At 44.0% G+C, this 17,500-nt stretch overlaps 2 protein-coding genes across 9 annotated transcripts in view; one reads left to right on the forward strand and one right to left on the reverse strand.

The window, feature by feature from the left end:
* The window catches only part of LOC105909165 (glucocorticoid receptor), a 50,791-nt gene extending 44,922 nt beyond the window's left edge, over positions 1–5,869 (forward strand). Inside the window, exons 9-10 of the mRNA XM_012837766.3 lie at positions 1,440–1,600; positions 1,888–5,869. Coding sequence (XP_012693220.1) covers positions 1,440–1,600; positions 1,888–2,040 — 314 coding nt within the window. The 3' untranslated portion in view covers positions 2,041–5,869. The remainder of the gene's footprint in view (positions 1–1,439; positions 1,601–1,887) is intronic.
* Positions 5,870–6,238: 369 nt separating this feature from the next.
* Positions 6,239–17,500, reverse strand: part of LOC105909164 (rho GTPase-activating protein 26) — a 60,465-nt gene continuing 49,203 nt past the window's right edge. The window contains exons 19-24 of one of the 8 annotated variants that reach the window (XM_031571769.2): positions 16,251–16,401; positions 15,694–15,901; positions 10,609–10,644; positions 10,090–10,200; positions 9,010–9,098; positions 6,239–7,465 (exon numbers count right to left, since the gene is read on the reverse strand). In XM_031571769.2, the coding sequence (XP_031427629.1) occupies positions 7,377–7,465; positions 9,010–9,098; positions 10,090–10,200; positions 10,609–10,644; positions 15,694–15,901; positions 16,251–16,401 (684 nt within the window). In that variant the 3' untranslated portion in view covers positions 6,239–7,376. Of the gene's footprint in view, positions 7,466–9,009; positions 9,102–10,089; positions 10,201–10,608; positions 10,645–15,693; positions 15,905–16,250; positions 16,402–17,500 lie in introns of all 8 variants that reach the window. The other 7 variants (XM_031571765.2, XM_042708454.1, XM_031571763.2 and 4 more) reach the window with 7 other exon arrangements.

A 17,500-nucleotide genomic window follows, 5' to 3' on the forward strand; every position in this document is an offset into this window, starting at 1 on the left:
CAACAAACGCGGCCTGTCGGCCCCTGACCTCTCTGGAAGCTCCGTGAGCTCACATAAGATCCTCTTTGTTCTGAGGGCGTGGCGGCTCAGATCTGTCAAACTCTGAGCAATGACGCAAGTTATCCACCGCACTGAGTGACTGTTATGTGTGCGTGAATGTCCACTGCCGCTCTGAAGCGGACATTTGTGTGCAACACAAGGACAGAGAGTGTTTGTGAAGCCGTGGGCTCCCATCATGTATCTCAAAGTGACTGTGCACATTGTGCAAAATGGTTTTGGTGTATTCTCTTTGGAGGGGGAGGGGGGGGGGGACTTCAAGTGGGGGTGGGGGGGGGGTGGGGGGGTAAATACAAAGGCTCTTCACCCCCTTTCTGCACTTTTAAGTCACATATGTTCGACAAAAAGAAAAGAGGAAGTATAGCAAACAAATGGTAGTCAAAGACGAGACAAAGAGAGCCGGCTATGCCTTTTTTAATTAGGCCTTTACATGGAAAGGCTTTGGCAAGTATTCAAAGAGCCTTGTGTGTTATTATGGCCCAGCATGGTGGCATGGTGTTTTTTGTTGCTCTTTAGCATTTAAATTTTCCTGAAAATGCGCTTTTATGCCTTTTTAGAATTTGTAGAAAAGCCACACACAGGTGTGACTTGATTGCTTCTTTGAGCGCCGTTAAATTACATGTCCTTTTCCGCAATTGTGCTTTTCAACCGTCCAGGCAGCTCATTTTCACCTGCGGAAAAATACGGCTCATTCTTGGCCAGTCTGTCTGCCCCTTGCCCCCTCACATGGACTTGCATTCGGTGGCTTCCGTGTGTGGCAGGAGCCTAGCGTTGAGTGTATTTATTCAGCTCCGTTATAGGGCTTTGCCATGTGTTTTGCGGAGTCTCCAGTGGACATGAGCAGTCTGGTGGCAACGGTGGCTGAGAGAGTGTAGAGAGCTAGCTGAACAGCTGTGTGAACAGTAGGGCCTCATTTAAAAAAAAAAAAAAAAAAAGAAACTGCCACCCTGGCCAACTGCCTCCCTCCCTCCCCATTCAATTTCAACCAATCAGTACCTACCAAGGTTGGACTGTTGGAATTGTATCACCCTAATGCGAGTTGACACTGGCTTCTCTCCTAAAGACACACACACACACACACACACACACACACACAAAGGCTTTTCTCTGCTACTGTGGCATGGCTGGTCTAGTCCAGTGCGCGTGGGGATAATTACGAAAAAATGCCCTTGCTTCCCTTTTTATGGTATCCAGAGAGCTGTAGGTTTGCATGTGTTGCTTTGAAATGCGATGCTGCTGTGATCAAACCGTGACAGTCTCTCTGTGTGTGTGTGTGTGTGTGTGTGTGTGTGTGTGTGTGTGTGTGTGTGTGTGTGTGTGTGTGTGTGTGTGTGTGTGTGTGTGTGTGTGTGTGTGTGTGTGTGTGTGTCTGCCCGCCGCAGTACCAAAGGACGGGCTGAAGAGTCAGGGTGTGTTCGATGAGATCCGCATGTCCTACATCAAGGAGCTGGGAAAAGCCATAGTGAAGCGCGAGGAGAACAGCTCCAGCCAGAACTGGCAGCGATTTTACCAGCTCACCAAGCTGCTCGACACCATGCAAGAGGTAAGCTCTCTCTCTGTCTCTCTCTCTGTCTCTCTCTCTCTCTCTCTCACACATACACACACACACACACACACACACACACTCCAGAGATTTTCTTCAGTGTAAATACTGAACAGACAGCTAGAGGACTGTGAGGAGCAGTTAGCTGACTTTGACCAAAAGTGTATGGCATTAGACTGTGCCTTTAATGCTCTTAATGACTCAATGAGATTATTTACATGACCAAATGATGAGTGCCTATGCCCCAGTTAAAGTGTGTGTGTGTGTGCGTGTGTGTGTGTCCTCAGATGGTGGAGGGCCTACTGAACTTCTGCTTCTACACGTTTGTGAATAAGTCCCTGAGCGTGGAGTTCCCCGAGATGCTTGCCGAGATCATCAGCAACCAGCTACCAAAATTCAAAGACGGGAGCGTCAAGCCCCTCCTGTTCCATCAGAAGTGACTGCCTTAGACCATGACACAATGCCTTAATAACCACCCACCCCAGGCCAGCTAACACCTGTACACACACACACACACACACACACACACAAACATACGTGCGCACTATCACGTCCAAACCACCCCGCCACCTGGAAGAGACCTGTCCAACTATTCCCACCTCTGTGATGGACAGAGGTGGATGAGAAGCTTTTGTCTGTCCCTGGAGGGGGGGGGGGGGTCTTCACTCCACTGAGGGGAAAATAAGCTTTTACTTAAAAAATAAATAAAAAAAAGACAGAATAAGCCCCTTTAAATTTTTCTTTTTGTAGCGCTTAAATCATGTCATACTCACACATCATCTTTTATTGAAGAAAAAAAAACAGCTACATTTTAAGGACAAACAAACACGAAAGGAATATTATTTTTGATTGTCTGTTGACTTTATGCATGTACACTGCTGAAATGTTTACAGTATATCAGTAACAAAAGGGAAGACGTGCCTTTTCTCAGCTTTGCAATTCTGACCTCAGACGTTTCTGCTCCCCTGTCTGAGGCAAGTAAAATGCATACATCCTAGTAATGTTTGTGTGTGCTACCCTGTCTTGCCATTTTCCCCCCTTTTTAAAAGCAGGCAGCTGCTCAGTCCTCATATGTTATGTAGCAGTAACTAACCCATGTACAGTACAGTGCAGGAAACTCAGCCTGGGGGCATCAACGGACTCACAGCAACCCCAGCCCCAACCCACCCTGCCACACATACCCCCAGCACCTCACCACCCTCCCCCATTTCAAGGCCCCAAGGCCTCGGGAACCAATCAGATGACAGAACGGAGTGACTTCATAGGCTAATCCCCTCATGCTTCACTCAGCCACAGGTGCTGTGCTTAAATGCCATTCCCAAGCACAGGTAGGGTTAGATCCCTGCTCTCCGCCGACAGCAGCCTGTGGTACACAGCTTAGAGGCCCCCCCTGTAGCACAGTGTGATGGATGCTGGGACTACCCCGAGGACAGACGCAGCAGTGAGAAAATGACGTCTGGTGATGACCTTATTCGTGTTTTTAAGCCGTCCAGACGAATCAGGTGCGGCGTGGGCGTGGCCTCCAACTGGCGCAGGGAAACTCGCTCCCCTAGTTCTCATAGCGTTTCTCATCCCGAGAGTGGAGTGTGTACCGTGTGAATGTGCGTGTAAGTGAGCGATAGATTTGCTACTGCCTTCTAACACCTAGCTAATTCATTGGTGTCTGTGTGTGTATGTGTGTGTGTAAGGACACACACTCACACAAACCAAGTTTCCTAAGGTGTGATGTGTTTTTAAAACCTACAGTGTGTTACATTTTTACTCTTGAGGCGGGGAGATGGAACACACAACTCAACTCTTGAAGCCTATTTTTAGAAAGTAATTTGTGTGATTTTTCGTTGACCCTTTCATACACACACACACACACATACACACACATTTCCCCATTTCAGCAGTTGTCCACCAATCACAGTCACTAGGTGCCAAATCACTGTTTTTAAACACTCTCATGACCTTAAAGGACAAGATGGTATTCTTCTTTCCCAGTTTGTTCAGTGTTGTACACAGAACTACACATTTTTACATTTAGTAATTTAGCAGACACTTTTATCCAAGGCGACTTACATACACATTTTACATTTTACACTGATGGCACACTGCACATCAGGAGCAATTAGGGGTTCAGTGTCTTGCTCAAGCTCGAACTAGCAACCTTCTGATTACTAAACGACTTCTCTACCTCCTGTACCACTGTCGCCCCTAATGATACATATGTATCCACAGGTACATTCTCATTCAGGGTTAATGTATGCGAGACGAGTTTTTTGTTTGTTGGTTCGTTTTACTTTGTCTTGTTTAGTTTTTTTATTTCGTTTCGTTGTCGAGACACACACCAGCCAAGGTAAATGATGAACACTAGCACACCTAGCACCTGTTCATCAGCACATCTCTATGGTTATCGCTCACGGGGCAGAGCATCATTCCGCAGGACTCTGTGGTATTCCTCTCTGGTGCTTTTTTCGCAGCCTGTAACCAGCATACTTTTACTTTTTACAGTTATGCCTCTGGATCCAGTGTGCTCCTTTACTCGTATCCAACGAATTCACTTCACACCAGCTAACGGCACGAGATAAGCCAAATATTCATGAAATGCTTTCGTTTTTTTTTTTTCGGTCTCGGTTTTTTGGTAAACATAGGAGTCATCCCTTGCATCCCCCCCCAAGCTACTGTTTGAGCTCCAAGAGTGTATGCCTCTGAGTGTATGCCTCTGTCCCCCCACCCGCCTATTCTCATCGGTCTCATGTCACAACTAATTAAGTTGGAAGTGTCAGAAGCCTCTCTCTCTCTCTCTCTGGGTCTGGTGAAGCACTGTCTCAGTGGTGAAACCCGAGGCTCCATGTTCTGGGGGTTTATTGAGGATTTGGTTCCGTGTGGGCCATGTCACAACAATTGATTCCTCATCTCTGAAAAATCCCCCCAGCTGTTTACATCTGTGAGCTTTCAGGAAGTCTGTGTCAGTATGCCAGGTTTTTTGAGAAGGGTGCTTTAGCTCTGGGTATTTCTTTCCTCCTCTTTCCTTTTTTTTTTGTTTTTGTTTTTGTTTTTTTTTGTTTTGTTTGTTATTTCCTGTCAGGTGTGACATTACCTCAGAAGGTGCTTGAAGAGTGCAGTCATGCTTGCATGGAGAAACCGGCCTCTGTGTGTTCTACACACGCATCTTCATCTTTGCTCCGCCTCACCCTGCCACCACCACTCCTCCTCTTCCTCCTCCCCCACATAACATTGAGTTGCCATAACAACATAGAACATATCCCATGTCATAGTACACAGCATATTTTATGAGATAATAGTTTTACAGGGACAGAATGACAGATTTATATTTTTTCTTTTTCTCTTGCTAATTGTTCCACCCACTTTAGGCCTTGAGAAAGGGAGTCAGAGAGCCATAGAATTCAGATGTATATTTAGGAAAACTTTAAGCTTGTCAACAATCTTGTTTTAAAGAAAGGAAAAAAATATTTGACATATGTAATTTGAAAATTAGATTGATCCTCTTTGATATAAATCATTTTACTATAATGAAAGTAATTTTAATACATAAGAAAGATGAGAAATATGTTTGGTCTATTGTTCTTTTTTTGTTTGTGTTTTGACAAAGATAGCTGTATTGCAAATGTACCTTGAAAAGTGTTAACCTGTGGTCTGATGTGTAAAGTAAATGTAAATTCTTTTAATCAATAGGAAAGACTTTTAAGAGCGATCACTGTGTCTAGAAATAGTGAGCAGGTATAGGGAAGGGTGAAGTGGATTGGAGTATATTTTGTATGGTGCAACAGTGTGACCAAAGCAGAAAGGAGGAAAAAAACAGAAGTATTTAAGCAGATTCATAAACAGTAGCATTTATTATCCAACTCTAGTACTTACCATCTTTTATAAATCTTTTTTTGTAAAGGTTTAGGCTTTGGTCTCATGTATATTGCTGTGAAGATTTAACTAGTGTCTTCGGGAGGAATTCAGAAAGAAAAGAACGTGTGAACGTAATTAACAGAGCCTGAGAATTTGCACTACCCTAATAGTGGTCGGAAAGTCTATTTTGTAAAAAATACATGCAAATATTATCTATAAAGATTAAGGGCAGACCATATTTCACTGGTATACGGCTTTCAGTAAAGTCTGTTTTGTTTGTATTTCAGTTATGTAAATGTAATCCAATGTAAAGAATATCCAATGTCTATTTGTTTAAAAATAGTTTTGTATTACTTCTGTATCACACCTATGTAGTCTATGTCAATCTTTTCACCTATCGGATTAAATGTTGAACTAAAGTCACCTTTGTGTCCTAGACGTTCTTGTGTTCTCTTAAAAAGAGGGTATGTATGCCAAAGAGGTCATTTTGGATGTCAAGTGCCTGTCAGCTGAGAGTATTTCATATTTGAAATGGGAAATATCTTCAAAAATAGCTCACTGTTGTACTACAAAGCCTGGTATACAATACGAGTGCATTAGGGGACAACAGACATTCACCATTAACCTTACTGAAGACCTTCATTCATCAGCTTATAATATATCATACATTATAAAACATTATAAATGACCATCATCTGACCAGTAATTTGAGCACTTGACAAAATGTCACCCAACAGTAGATTATACAATACCAATGAGGCACCAAAACAAAATAACTCAAGAGACCACTAGTTAAACCTCTCTGGTCTTTAATAGGGAACAAACTGCCCATCAGGCTCACAATTCTTGTACAGTTATCATCTGATCTAAAAGTATTAAGGCTCAAAAAGGACAGAAGATGAGGAAGCAACTTGAATGCTAAAAAATTAAGTTAGTATGCTACAATACAAAATATAAATTTTTTATACTTAAAAAAATTATACCTTATCAAATGTTATTTACAAGGTTAATACACTCGAAAAGGGGAAAGGAAACAGTCCAAGATCTCATTTCAGAGAAGATTATAAATAGGTGACTTCTTCAGTACTACCAAAGAAGTTGATTCACATTAACCATGTTTGTTTTTTCACAATTTTCCCCTTTTGATATTCCTGTTTATGAGAAAGCAAAAACACGTAATATTCATTGAAATGCTCTCCCAATATATAAAAACACATGTCCAGGAATGGTCCACCACCCTTTTTTTCCAGGATTGAATATACTCACAGAGATTTACCTCAGTAGTTCTGAGTAAGAGAGAGAGAGAGAGAGAAAGAGAGAGAGAGAGATGAAGAGCACTTCCATGCACTGAAAGAACAGTTGGCATGCACTATCTCGTCCAGGGGAAAATCCCAGGCACAGCAGTGCCCAACAGAAAAACAGCCCCTCTCTGAAAAAAGCCTGTTGTGCCATAATTTGTCAAGAGGCTTTTGCTAGAAATCAATCAGTACTCTTTTATACCGAAGGAGAGAACAGCTGCAACTTTTGGTCCCAAAACTATTCTTCCCTTTTAAGTGGTCATTATAAAAAAAAAAAAAACTCAACAACGCTCAAAGCAACGGCAGTGCATTTCGGAAGAGAAAGAAAAATAGGTGGAATGATGAAGCCATAATGCGATGCTATCAAACAACCCAGATATCCCTGACAAATACATAATCACACACACACACACACTCTCTCTCTGCACTTTAACCCTTACCCCGCTTCCCCCTAAACACACACAGACACACACACACACACACACACACACACACACACACACACAAAGGGATGTGGGTAGAGAGGATGGATTAGGGGTGGGGGGCAGGGCAGGTTAGGAGGGACAGAAAGTTCCCTCCCAAGCCTACACTTAAAGGTGTGCAGTGCAATGCCATCCTCTCAGTTTACAGGGCTACAGGAACTCCACATAGTTCTCCGGGATCAGTCCCGTCCGGCCGTCCAGCGTTCCCTCGAGCCACCCTGGCTCCCGCGAAGAATGAACTGAAGCGGTGGGGGGGGGGGGGGGGGGGGGGAGAGAACACGTTCACAGTTGGAGAGAGAACACGTTCACATCACATTTTGCATTTTGCCAGTTTACGTCCAAAGTGACTTAGAAAGTGACTTGCCCAGCTAACGCCATATTGTGACAGCTCAGCCACAGCTATTTAACGCTGTTTCCTTGACAGCACAGATAGAGCAGCAGCTACATTCTATGAGCACATGTCATCTTGAGTGGCCTGCCCTGCAGAGGTATTACACATCGCCAGGGAATGGGTCTCTTGGAATTACCGGCCATCTTTCATTGCCTTTACATCTGTCTATAAGCAAGAAAGAGTTACATGGCAAGTGTACATATGTGGCATATGTATGTCACCAGTCACAAAGAAGGCCTGCATACTCTGGGCCTACATATACTCTATTCCTCAATGGTGAAAATAAAGACGGGGTGTCATGTTTTGTAGAGTACTAGGTATTCTACGAAGCTTGAAACCACCTCTTTATTGTTCACTATTGCCCAACACCAGGCCTAAATCTGCAACTTGGGCATAAGAGCAGACATGTTAGCAAGCTAGAGGCTAAAACACAAGGGTGCTTGCATCAGACGAGTTCCATTTTCCAGCCAAATTATCTAGAAGGCCACAATTTTAAGAACCTTTTTCTGGGATTTCTAAACCACAGGGAATGTAGTGAAAATTGTGAGGGTAGCAATGCTAGGCTAATTCCGTTGCCCAATTATGTAGACATAAGCATGTGTTTTGCTGTGTCAGTCGATTTCTTTGGCTCGGGAATTTGAAATGTTGCAGCTGCAAGAATCTGGTTTACTGTGAATTGGAGTCAGACAGATATTGTATGAGTATGGTACCTTGGACAAGGTACAAGGACAACTCTCTTGGTCAGAAATAGCAGAAATAACAGAACTCATGTCCATCCCTGACCAAAGATGGACAGTTCACTTCACTTGGTCCCCGGGCGCTGCAAAGCTGCCCACTGCTCCTGGGGGGGTCCTTGAGGAAGGACGGTCCAGGATGGGAAAAAGCAGAAAATAAATTCACCGCGACCTCAGGCCTACCTGTGTGTGTGTGTGTGTGTGTGTCCTGTGTCGCCTCCATGTATATGCACGTGTGTGTTCCAGTGTGTCGTGTGTGCCATTAAAAACCTGACAAAGGTCTTAATTAGAAATACAATGAGATAATAAACATGCATATTAGTATATGCATATAACTAATTTAAGTATGTGTTTTATCAGAGGGAGGTTGCAATTGTGTTAGATATCCACTTGAAGGCTTTTATCATGTCTCCATGCTATCCAGAACGTTTCAATCAGGAGCACGTGGCTCTATGAGGAGAAGTTTTAACACGCTGTAAACACCATCCACATTAATCAACCCTTATTGGTTTGCTCTTATTAGTTCATCTAGAAAACACTTCCACAATGACCATGAGATTGGAAAAAAGAGACATTAACAAATCAAACCTCCATTAACAAATCAGTCTGCTGTGGCCATAATTGGAGGTGAATGCTACAATCGTCCCCAAAGACTCACCATTGTCAAAGATGGTCCCTGCGATGAAGGACAGCTCGGAGTCGTGCTCTGCCTTGCACGCGTAGAGGGCTCGTGCCTTTCGCGGTATGCTGCTGAAGAGAGAAAGGTAAGGCCATTAAGATTTTACAATAAGCAATTAAAACACAATAACTGAAAAACAGTCAGATGATGATTTTCATTCGTTTAAATAGTTCGACTGGATGTATTTGTCTGTATAACTGATACAATGTATATTCTGTAAAGGACAAATTGTTACATGTAATGTGAACCACAATACAGAGTCTGTACATGAGTAGACTAGTTTTGCCACTAGCCACAAGAACCCATCCTGTTTTTGAATCTGTTTCTGTAAAGGTCATTGGATTATGTAAGTGTACTAACGGGCACATTATTCACATCATGTCACAAAACTGACTGGGGAACTGTGAGACTGTGGAATTTTTTTCCTTTTTTAAGGTGTATTGAAGTAAGATGTACCAATCTTCAGTCTTCAATCTAGCAAATATAATTGTCATGGATCATGTTCACACCACAACAAACTAAATATAATCTGAGACAACTAGCAACATAGCTACAACAAACCATTGAGTAATTGGTATGGCTTTTAGCCTAATGGCTATGACTAGGAAAATTCCCAGTCTTGCTCCTCTGTGTTTTCCCCCCAAACCTGTGTTTACAGCATGGCACACAGGCGACCAGGCCATTACAGACCACCTGAGCCCAATTAAGGCACTGATGTCAGGAAAAACTTTCCAACTGGGAAACTTTGGAAGAACAGAGCTAAGAACCAGAGCAACAAAAAAAAACACAGGCAGTCAGTTTCTATGTCTCAGTTCAAATGTATGTGTGTGTTAGTATGCATGCAAAGCAAAGATCCTCGTTGTTTGGCCCTAACTTAGAAAATGAACAGCAGGTGCGTGGCACGCAAAGCAGTGGAATGCTGGTGCAGTATGAGCCTCTGCAGTGAGGGACTGTGAGAAGCCTGCAGCGAGGCATTGTGGGAAGCCTGCAGCGAGGCATTGTGGGAAGCCTGCATCGAGGCATTGTGGGTGGTGGCTTTGAGCTGACAATGGGACAGACCTGAGAGGGGAGGAGTCTGCAGATGAGGAGGCGGGCTGAGGACTGGAGGGGGCGGAGAACATCGGCCAGGAGGGAGAGCGAGGAGAGGTTGGGCTAGGGGATACTGGACTACTATGCACACACACACACACACACACACACAAACACACAAACACACATATAATCTTAATAACAGGTCAAAATCACAAACACACACACACACAGTCACAGCTCAGAAACGTAAGCACACACATAAAGGCACTCTGGAGCAAAGATTTTGCATGTCTGAGGTTTTGAGTTTTACAAAGCTGTTCCTCTGTTTTGCAGTGTGTTAAAGTTATGCTGTTATATAATAAGCATGTAACCACTAATTACTTACTCTAAATATGATGAAATGCTTATGAAATGCAGAACTTAGCTTCCACATACACATCCACAACTGTGTACACAGCTAAAATATCACACACTACTGACCCTGCTCTAGGAGATACAAGTTTACGGATCTTAGTTTGACCACACAACAAATACAGAACACCTTACCTTGTTGGAACACTTGCACGACTCTTGGGATTAAACCTAAAAAAATTACAGAATGAGAGGGAGTAAGGTAAATAGTGCAAGGAGCATTATATTATAGTACATTACATTATATTATGTAATATATAATATATAATATTATGGGTGATTCCTTAATTCTGATTGGCTGAAAGGTGTGCATTAAAACCAAATAATGGCATCCAGTCAAGTCTGGCGAATCACCATTTAAAATTCATCAGCGGACAAAAAAAAACCAGATACTCAGACAAAGTAGGTCAGCAAGCCCGGTGAATTTCTTATTACTTTATTTCAATTGTTTCCATTTCACATTCCAAAGTAACTGCTGGTAGAGATAACCCACCACCTAGCACAACCGGCTCCAGTGATTGTGCCACCGCACAGATATTCACCACGACTGCCAAAGCCTCAGCGGGCAGCCAGCCAAAACTACAGCTCCCTCGGACAAAATCAATCTGGAAAATTGGAGCGATAAGGTGACTGTATCAGCAGTCAGCAAGTTCACTGAGAACAGTTTGCTCGGGAGGAAAAGGCTCCGAACTGAACCTGCTCACCAGTTCACACTCCCGCAAGAACACACAGAAAGCACGCCTACAGAGGGTACCAGATCAATAAGGTCATCGCAGATGTTTAAACTTACTCTACAATTTCTTGGATTCAGTTGTTCATTTATTCTTTTATGTATTAATGCATTTGAAAGTGGAATGTTTGAATTGTGGTTTGGAATAACACAATCCTGCCATAATACATTTGCCTCAATTTTTAACTCAATTTTACAATCCAATCAAACCAATCATAGAACAAGCCTGAATAATTTTTTTAGTGATGAAACCTCGAAAGCTGTCCATGAGTATGTATCATGATACTGAACCCAGTCTACCTATGAACCTTATTGGAAGAAGACAGGTTTCCATGGAGATGTTCCGAACTCCCATGGTTCCCTGTTATGAACTCCCATAACAGGGAACCACTCCAATCTGTCCAATCACCACAGGTCTGCGTGCTGCTATACACTACTACTGTCTGTTTCCACTCTGTTGTTAGGTAGTTTAGGCAGATCTTCTCCAGAGTGAGGTAAGTGTGTGTTTGTGAGGTAAGTGTGTGTTTGTGAGGTGAGTGTGTGTTTGTGAGGTGAGTGTGTGTTTGTGAGGTAAGTGTGTGTTTGTGAGGTGAGTGTGTGTTTGTGAGGTGAGTGTGTGTTTGTGAGGTTAGTGTGTGTTTGTGAGGTAAGTGTGTGTTTGTGAGGTAAGTGTGTGTTTGTGAGGTGAGTGTGTGTTTGTGAGGTGAGTGTGTGTTTGTGAGGTGAGTGTGTGTTTGTGAGGTAAGTGTGTGTTTGTGAAGTTAGTGTGTGTTTGTGAGGTAAGTGTGTGTTTGTGAGGTTAGTGTGTTTGTGAGGTAAGTGTGTGTTTGTGAGGTAAGTGTGTGTTTGTGAGGTGAGTGTGTGTTTGTGAGGTGAGTGTGTGTTTGTGAGGTGAGTGTGTGTTTGTGAGGTAAGTGTGTGTTTGTGAAGTTAGTGTGTGTTTGTGAGGTAAGTGTGTGTTTGTGAGGTTAGTGTGTTTGTGAGGTAAGTGTGTGTTTGTGAGCTAAGTGTGTGTTTGTGTGTCATGTATGTAACAGTAAGTATCCTTTTACTTCAGTATGTTTACGAATTTCTTTTCGAGACTGTTTAAGATTGTCATGTCAGATTCACACACTCTCAGAGCCATATGCTGTATAAAAAGAGCTCCTATCCACACCACGTGATTTGCCCTCTGGCTACTGGTACTCAATTGGTCCTTGGTTTTCTTGCCAGTAGCCAATCAATCTCCACAAAATCATTTGATTACAGAGGCAACCATGCCCTGGGAGGACTTAGGGCTGTCACCACTAACTGATGATCTCACAGTCACAAGCCTAGCAGCCACACACACACACACACACACACACACACACAAACACCCACACAGGCACACACACACAAACACGCACATGTGCATCTAATAGCAATCATTTTCACAATGAAATTGCCCTTTGTGTTTTAGAAGTGAGAATTGCCACTACACCCCCAAGAAAAGCTGAAAAGCTTTTACAATGCTCTAATGTATTTCAAGCTAATTGTTAAAACGATTACACAAATTACTGTTAAAGCAACACCTACAACATAACTGTACAATGTTTGGTTCAGCTTAGCAGACCAACACATTACACATATCCTCTAATAAGCCACAGATCTGTAAACTTGTTAGCCACTTGTTAGCATACAATCATGTTCAGAAACACTACAGGACGTTTTGGCACAGCTAAACTTTAGGTACTCTTACCAGAACTCAAACTACTTTATGAGATGCAAAAATATACAATGGTCTATGCAATCCACTTCACTTCAGTCCAGCCCATTACTGCACAGCCAGTGTACACAGAAAGTATTCAAACCCTTTCAAGCTCACAGACATTTGAAAGCATTTAAACACAAGAAAAATCTGAGTGTGCTGTATGTAATATTACCACCATTTTGTAAATGTTCTTGTAGATTCCAGCATTGCGAGCCTCAAAGCTTGTGGCACTGGATGCTGCTGTAAGGTCACGTTGGATGATTTGTGAGGCTGTTGTGTGTGACTGAGATAGATTTCTGTTTACCTCGCCTGGCAAGGGCTCACTTCAGACCCAGTGTCCCTGTCTGTGAGTAGCTACGAATCACCGCCATTCAATTGGCTGTCCACTGCTGTTTTTCTAGCATGGTCATGGGTCACATGCTGCTCTTCCAAAGGATCATGGTCCTCTACACACATAGACAGTTCACACCTCAAAACTTTAGACAACCCAATCCCACTCGCACTCGTCTTACAAACATGTGCGTGAATGTATTTTTTTTTTTAAGTTCCAGTTTGCACATTATCATCTATATTCTCAACTGATGACTTAAATGGTACAGCATTTGGTAAAAAATGAAAAGACAATAAAGATAAAAAAAAAAAAATTCTAAAAGACTGTTTTGTGTTTCACCCTTTTTTTAGCTGAGTGACAAGATATATCACGTGGTATGAGATTTTGATCTTAGATTTCTCAGTGCATGCTGGGGGTTCTGTTCATTATGTGTAATACAACGGACAGAAAGAGAGAAAGAGGGAGAGCAACTAAGGAAGGATGGGGGAGGGGGAGAGGGAGAAGGGCAGAGAGAGCAAGAGAGAGGGGATGGGGAGGGGGGGAGAGAGAGGAGGAGAGAGGGAGGGATGGGGAGAGAGGGAGAGGGAGAGAGAGAGGGATGGGAAGAGAGAGGGGGAGAGAGAGAGAGGGAGAGAGAGAGAGAGAGGGAGAGAGAGCTCTCTTCTCCTGAGACTGCGACTGAGCATGCTCTGACTTGCCCTGTGGTGATTAATCTCTGAGAGACGAGCAGGAGAAAAATATTTCAGTGTTTTCCAGGAAAACCGTTTCAGGATTGAGTCACTTTTGTGTGTGTGTGTGTGTGTGTGTGTGTGTGTGTGTGTGTGTGTGTGTGTGTGTGTGTGTGTGTGTGTGTGTGTGTGGGGCAATGGAGTTACACTTAGTTTCGCCGAGTTCATCGAGGCAGTTTAAACACGCTACACAAATCTATAGCAAGTCTAAGTACCGTGTCAAAGCTGTTTTTTACAAAGGGAAGCATTGGAAGCCATGCTGCAGATCCTGCTAGAGGAAGGTGAAGGGTTAAGGACAAGATCAGAGAGATCAGGCCCTGAAGATGACCCTCCATAAGCATCAGATTCACAGGGGACAGGGGAGGAGGGTTTAGGGGTCAAAGGTCAAAGCCATGAACCACAGAGGCCCCCCATCACATCCCCAGTTCATGCAGAGTTTACGTTTAATTTGGACATTTCCTGGCCTTTGATGTAACTACAGACAGCTGGATGGGGGGGGAGGGGGGGGGGGGTGACTGGTGGCAGTGGAGGCTTTTGTGTGTACAATGGTGTACTACACAGGGTGGGGTGAAGTCGTGGTGGGGGGGTGTCCATTTGACCTTTTTGCTGCTGTTCATCTTCCCCTCTCCTAAAGGTGCTAACAGGCTAAGCACCAACAGCAGCAGCAGGACATGTATTCTTTACCCATAATTCCTTAGGCTAAATCGCATGACTGAGCTGCCAGCTGGGAGCCTATAAGGTCTGAGGAGCCGCGCTGCAAATGAGGACTAACGGTGTTTTTGACCAGAGGCTTAATGAGACGGCAGGCCCACCAGGAGTCCAGTTCACAGCATCCCATGCCGTTGTTCGTCTGCATACTGCGTTTGAATAGGTCTTGTATGATCAGGATGAACATACTATGTGGGGAAACTGCTGGTTTAGCCTTTTCTTCCTTAAGCTTTTGATGTGACTTTTCATTTCATGTCAAGTTTGAGATGAACATCAGATGAACATACTAAAAGTAGAGAGAAATAAAAAGTCATTTTCTCAGTATTTGATTTAGCTTTTTGATTGGGGGAGAGTGTAGCGGTGATGAACACTGATTAGTCATTACACGTGTGGTAGATTTATCTGCTCCACTCCAGTTTTGTGTCTTTCACTCTTCTGCCCAGATGCAGAGGCTCTGTTACAAGGAAACTGCACGGCTGCAGTACTGAGAACAGGGTGCACAGCGTTCCCCTTAATGATGGGCTCAAAGATTCTCTCCAGCCAGTAGTCTGTGGCTGTGATATTCGGCTCAGTCGGTCATGAGAAAAAAAAGTACCGTACAAAGCATCCCCGCTTACTCATATATGTACAGAATATGTTAACCGCACCGTATTCATATTCTCTCTCTTGCTCGGAAATGATGAGGGATTGGCCCTAATCTGAGAATGGAGGACATGTCTGGATTCGAAATTGTCCTGCACGTAAACCTTCATATGTAGGCCTGTCCTGGAGTCGCTACAGTATCAGATCGTTATTGGTTAAGTTAGCTTCTCGTCAAGACATTTGTTACAGTCAACACAACTGTGTTAAGTGTCACAAGATTTGAAGTTACTGCAGCTTGACTTTCCCAGAGTGATGACTTTGAAGAGTGTAAAAATGTGAGAGAGAGAGAGAGAGTGAGAGTGTATAACCAAGAGTTGGTGAGAAAACGAGAGTGTGTTCAGTCACTCACAGCGAGTTGGGTCGGCTCTGTCTCATCAGCAGGACGCCGTCGGCGTCTGGCTCCCCTGTGGGAAGGCTATGGAGTCGGGTCCAGACCGGTGCTGGTGTGGCCGAGGGGGAGCTGGTGTTTGACCCAGGGTGTGTGGCGCTGTTGCAGTTGGACGACGGAGGAGGAGAGCTGTGGGCCTCGGAGTTCAGCACCACACTTGCTCTCTTCTCTGCTGTTCATTAGAAAAAAATCAAAGGGCAATTCTGGTTAGGGCACTGGGAGTGTCTGGGGTCATTTGCATCATATTCATGACACCTTTGCTCTCATTCACATTTCTGTATTAGTGTGTCCTTCCTGGGTCTGAGTGCTTTTCATGGACCTTTGTCTCACCATGTGTGAGTATGTGTGTGGGTGTGCCAGTGAGGTCTCCTCATTTTCCTCCTCTTAAGTATAACTGTGTATGTGAGTGGAGCAGGGCACCTTCACTTCTCTCATGAGTGTTGCTCTGTGTGTGTGTGTGTGTGTGTGTGTGTGTGTGTGTGTGTGTGTGTGTGTGTCTGTGTGCGTCCGTGTGTCACCTTTCTCGTGCGTGTTGCTGGGTGTGTGGAACAACGTGAGCGGCCTCTCGCTGCAGGATGGCACTTTGCTCTCCGCGCTGCGCCTCCTCACGGCGTGGTCATTGGTGTTGGCCGGACCTCCTCCTCCTGACACCGGCGACTCTCTGAAGATCTGTGAGGAGATCCAGACATAGGAGATCTCAGCTCGCTGCCTCTGACTATGATAGGAATGCTGCTAGACTAAACCAGAGGGGCGGAAGATGAGCTACAACTGACTGCTACAAACTCAAGCCGCAAGGCATTCTGAAAGCGAACAGAATCTGTCAGCCACACTTGTATGTGTAATTTATAGTAAGTGTCCCGTGTGTCCCAAGTGTCTCACGGTAGATGCAGTGTATGCCATTCACAATTAACCAATAAATATATTGCCCTGTCTATGTACATGAAATTACAAACTGTATTTGATGTTCAGGATATAGTTTAGGGCAAGTATTAATTATAATAATAATGATATCCACTTATCCACTTATTAGAAGTACACTGTAATATTGTTTACTTCCATAAGTATACTATAATGAGGGCATTTACTGAAAAGTGGGAGAAGTTTCTGTACTTCAGAGGAGCTTGAGCATAGCTTCCACTCCCTGCAGTGTTGGAGCTCTTCTCCAGCACCATTGTCTGCTTTAGACTGCCGCATCCCAGTCTCGCCAGGACCCATTCATCATGCGTCTGCTGCTGCCCACGGTCTCTCTCTCTCCCTCTGTCAAATAACCCTGCCTGGCAGTGCACCTCTGAACAGGCTCTTATGTAACACACGGAGCTGTCTTCCTCTTTTTTCCACACTCTACTGACATGGCATTGATGTTGACGATGTGCATGGAGACAGCTGTGTGTGTGTGTGTGTGTGTGTGTGTGTGTGTGTGTGTGTGTGAGAGAGAGAGAGAGTTTGCATGTGTGTGTGTGTGTGTATCTGTGTGTGTGTGTGTGTGTGTGGGGGGGGGGGTGTCTGTGTGTATGTGTGTGTGTGTGTGTGTATGCACTTTACTGAGGATCATCTGAGGTGAGCCTAAGCCCTTCCCCTTTGATGGTCATGTGATGCAGGGGTCGCACTGCAGAGTCTACGCTGGGCTGCTTCGGCACCGTGTTACCATAGCGACCACAGTAAGCACCTTGGCCTTTAAGGCAGGGCTAACAAGGGATATATGAGTGGAGACAGAAAGAGAAAGGGAAAGAGAGAAAGAAATGAAAGATACAGAGAGAAAAGATAACAG

Source organism: Clupea harengus, chromosome 8, assembly GCF_900700415.2.
Source record: "Clupea harengus chromosome 8, Ch_v2.0.2, whole genome shotgun sequence".
Classification (NCBI taxonomy): Eukaryota; Metazoa; Chordata; class Actinopteri; order Clupeiformes; family Clupeidae; genus Clupea; species Clupea harengus.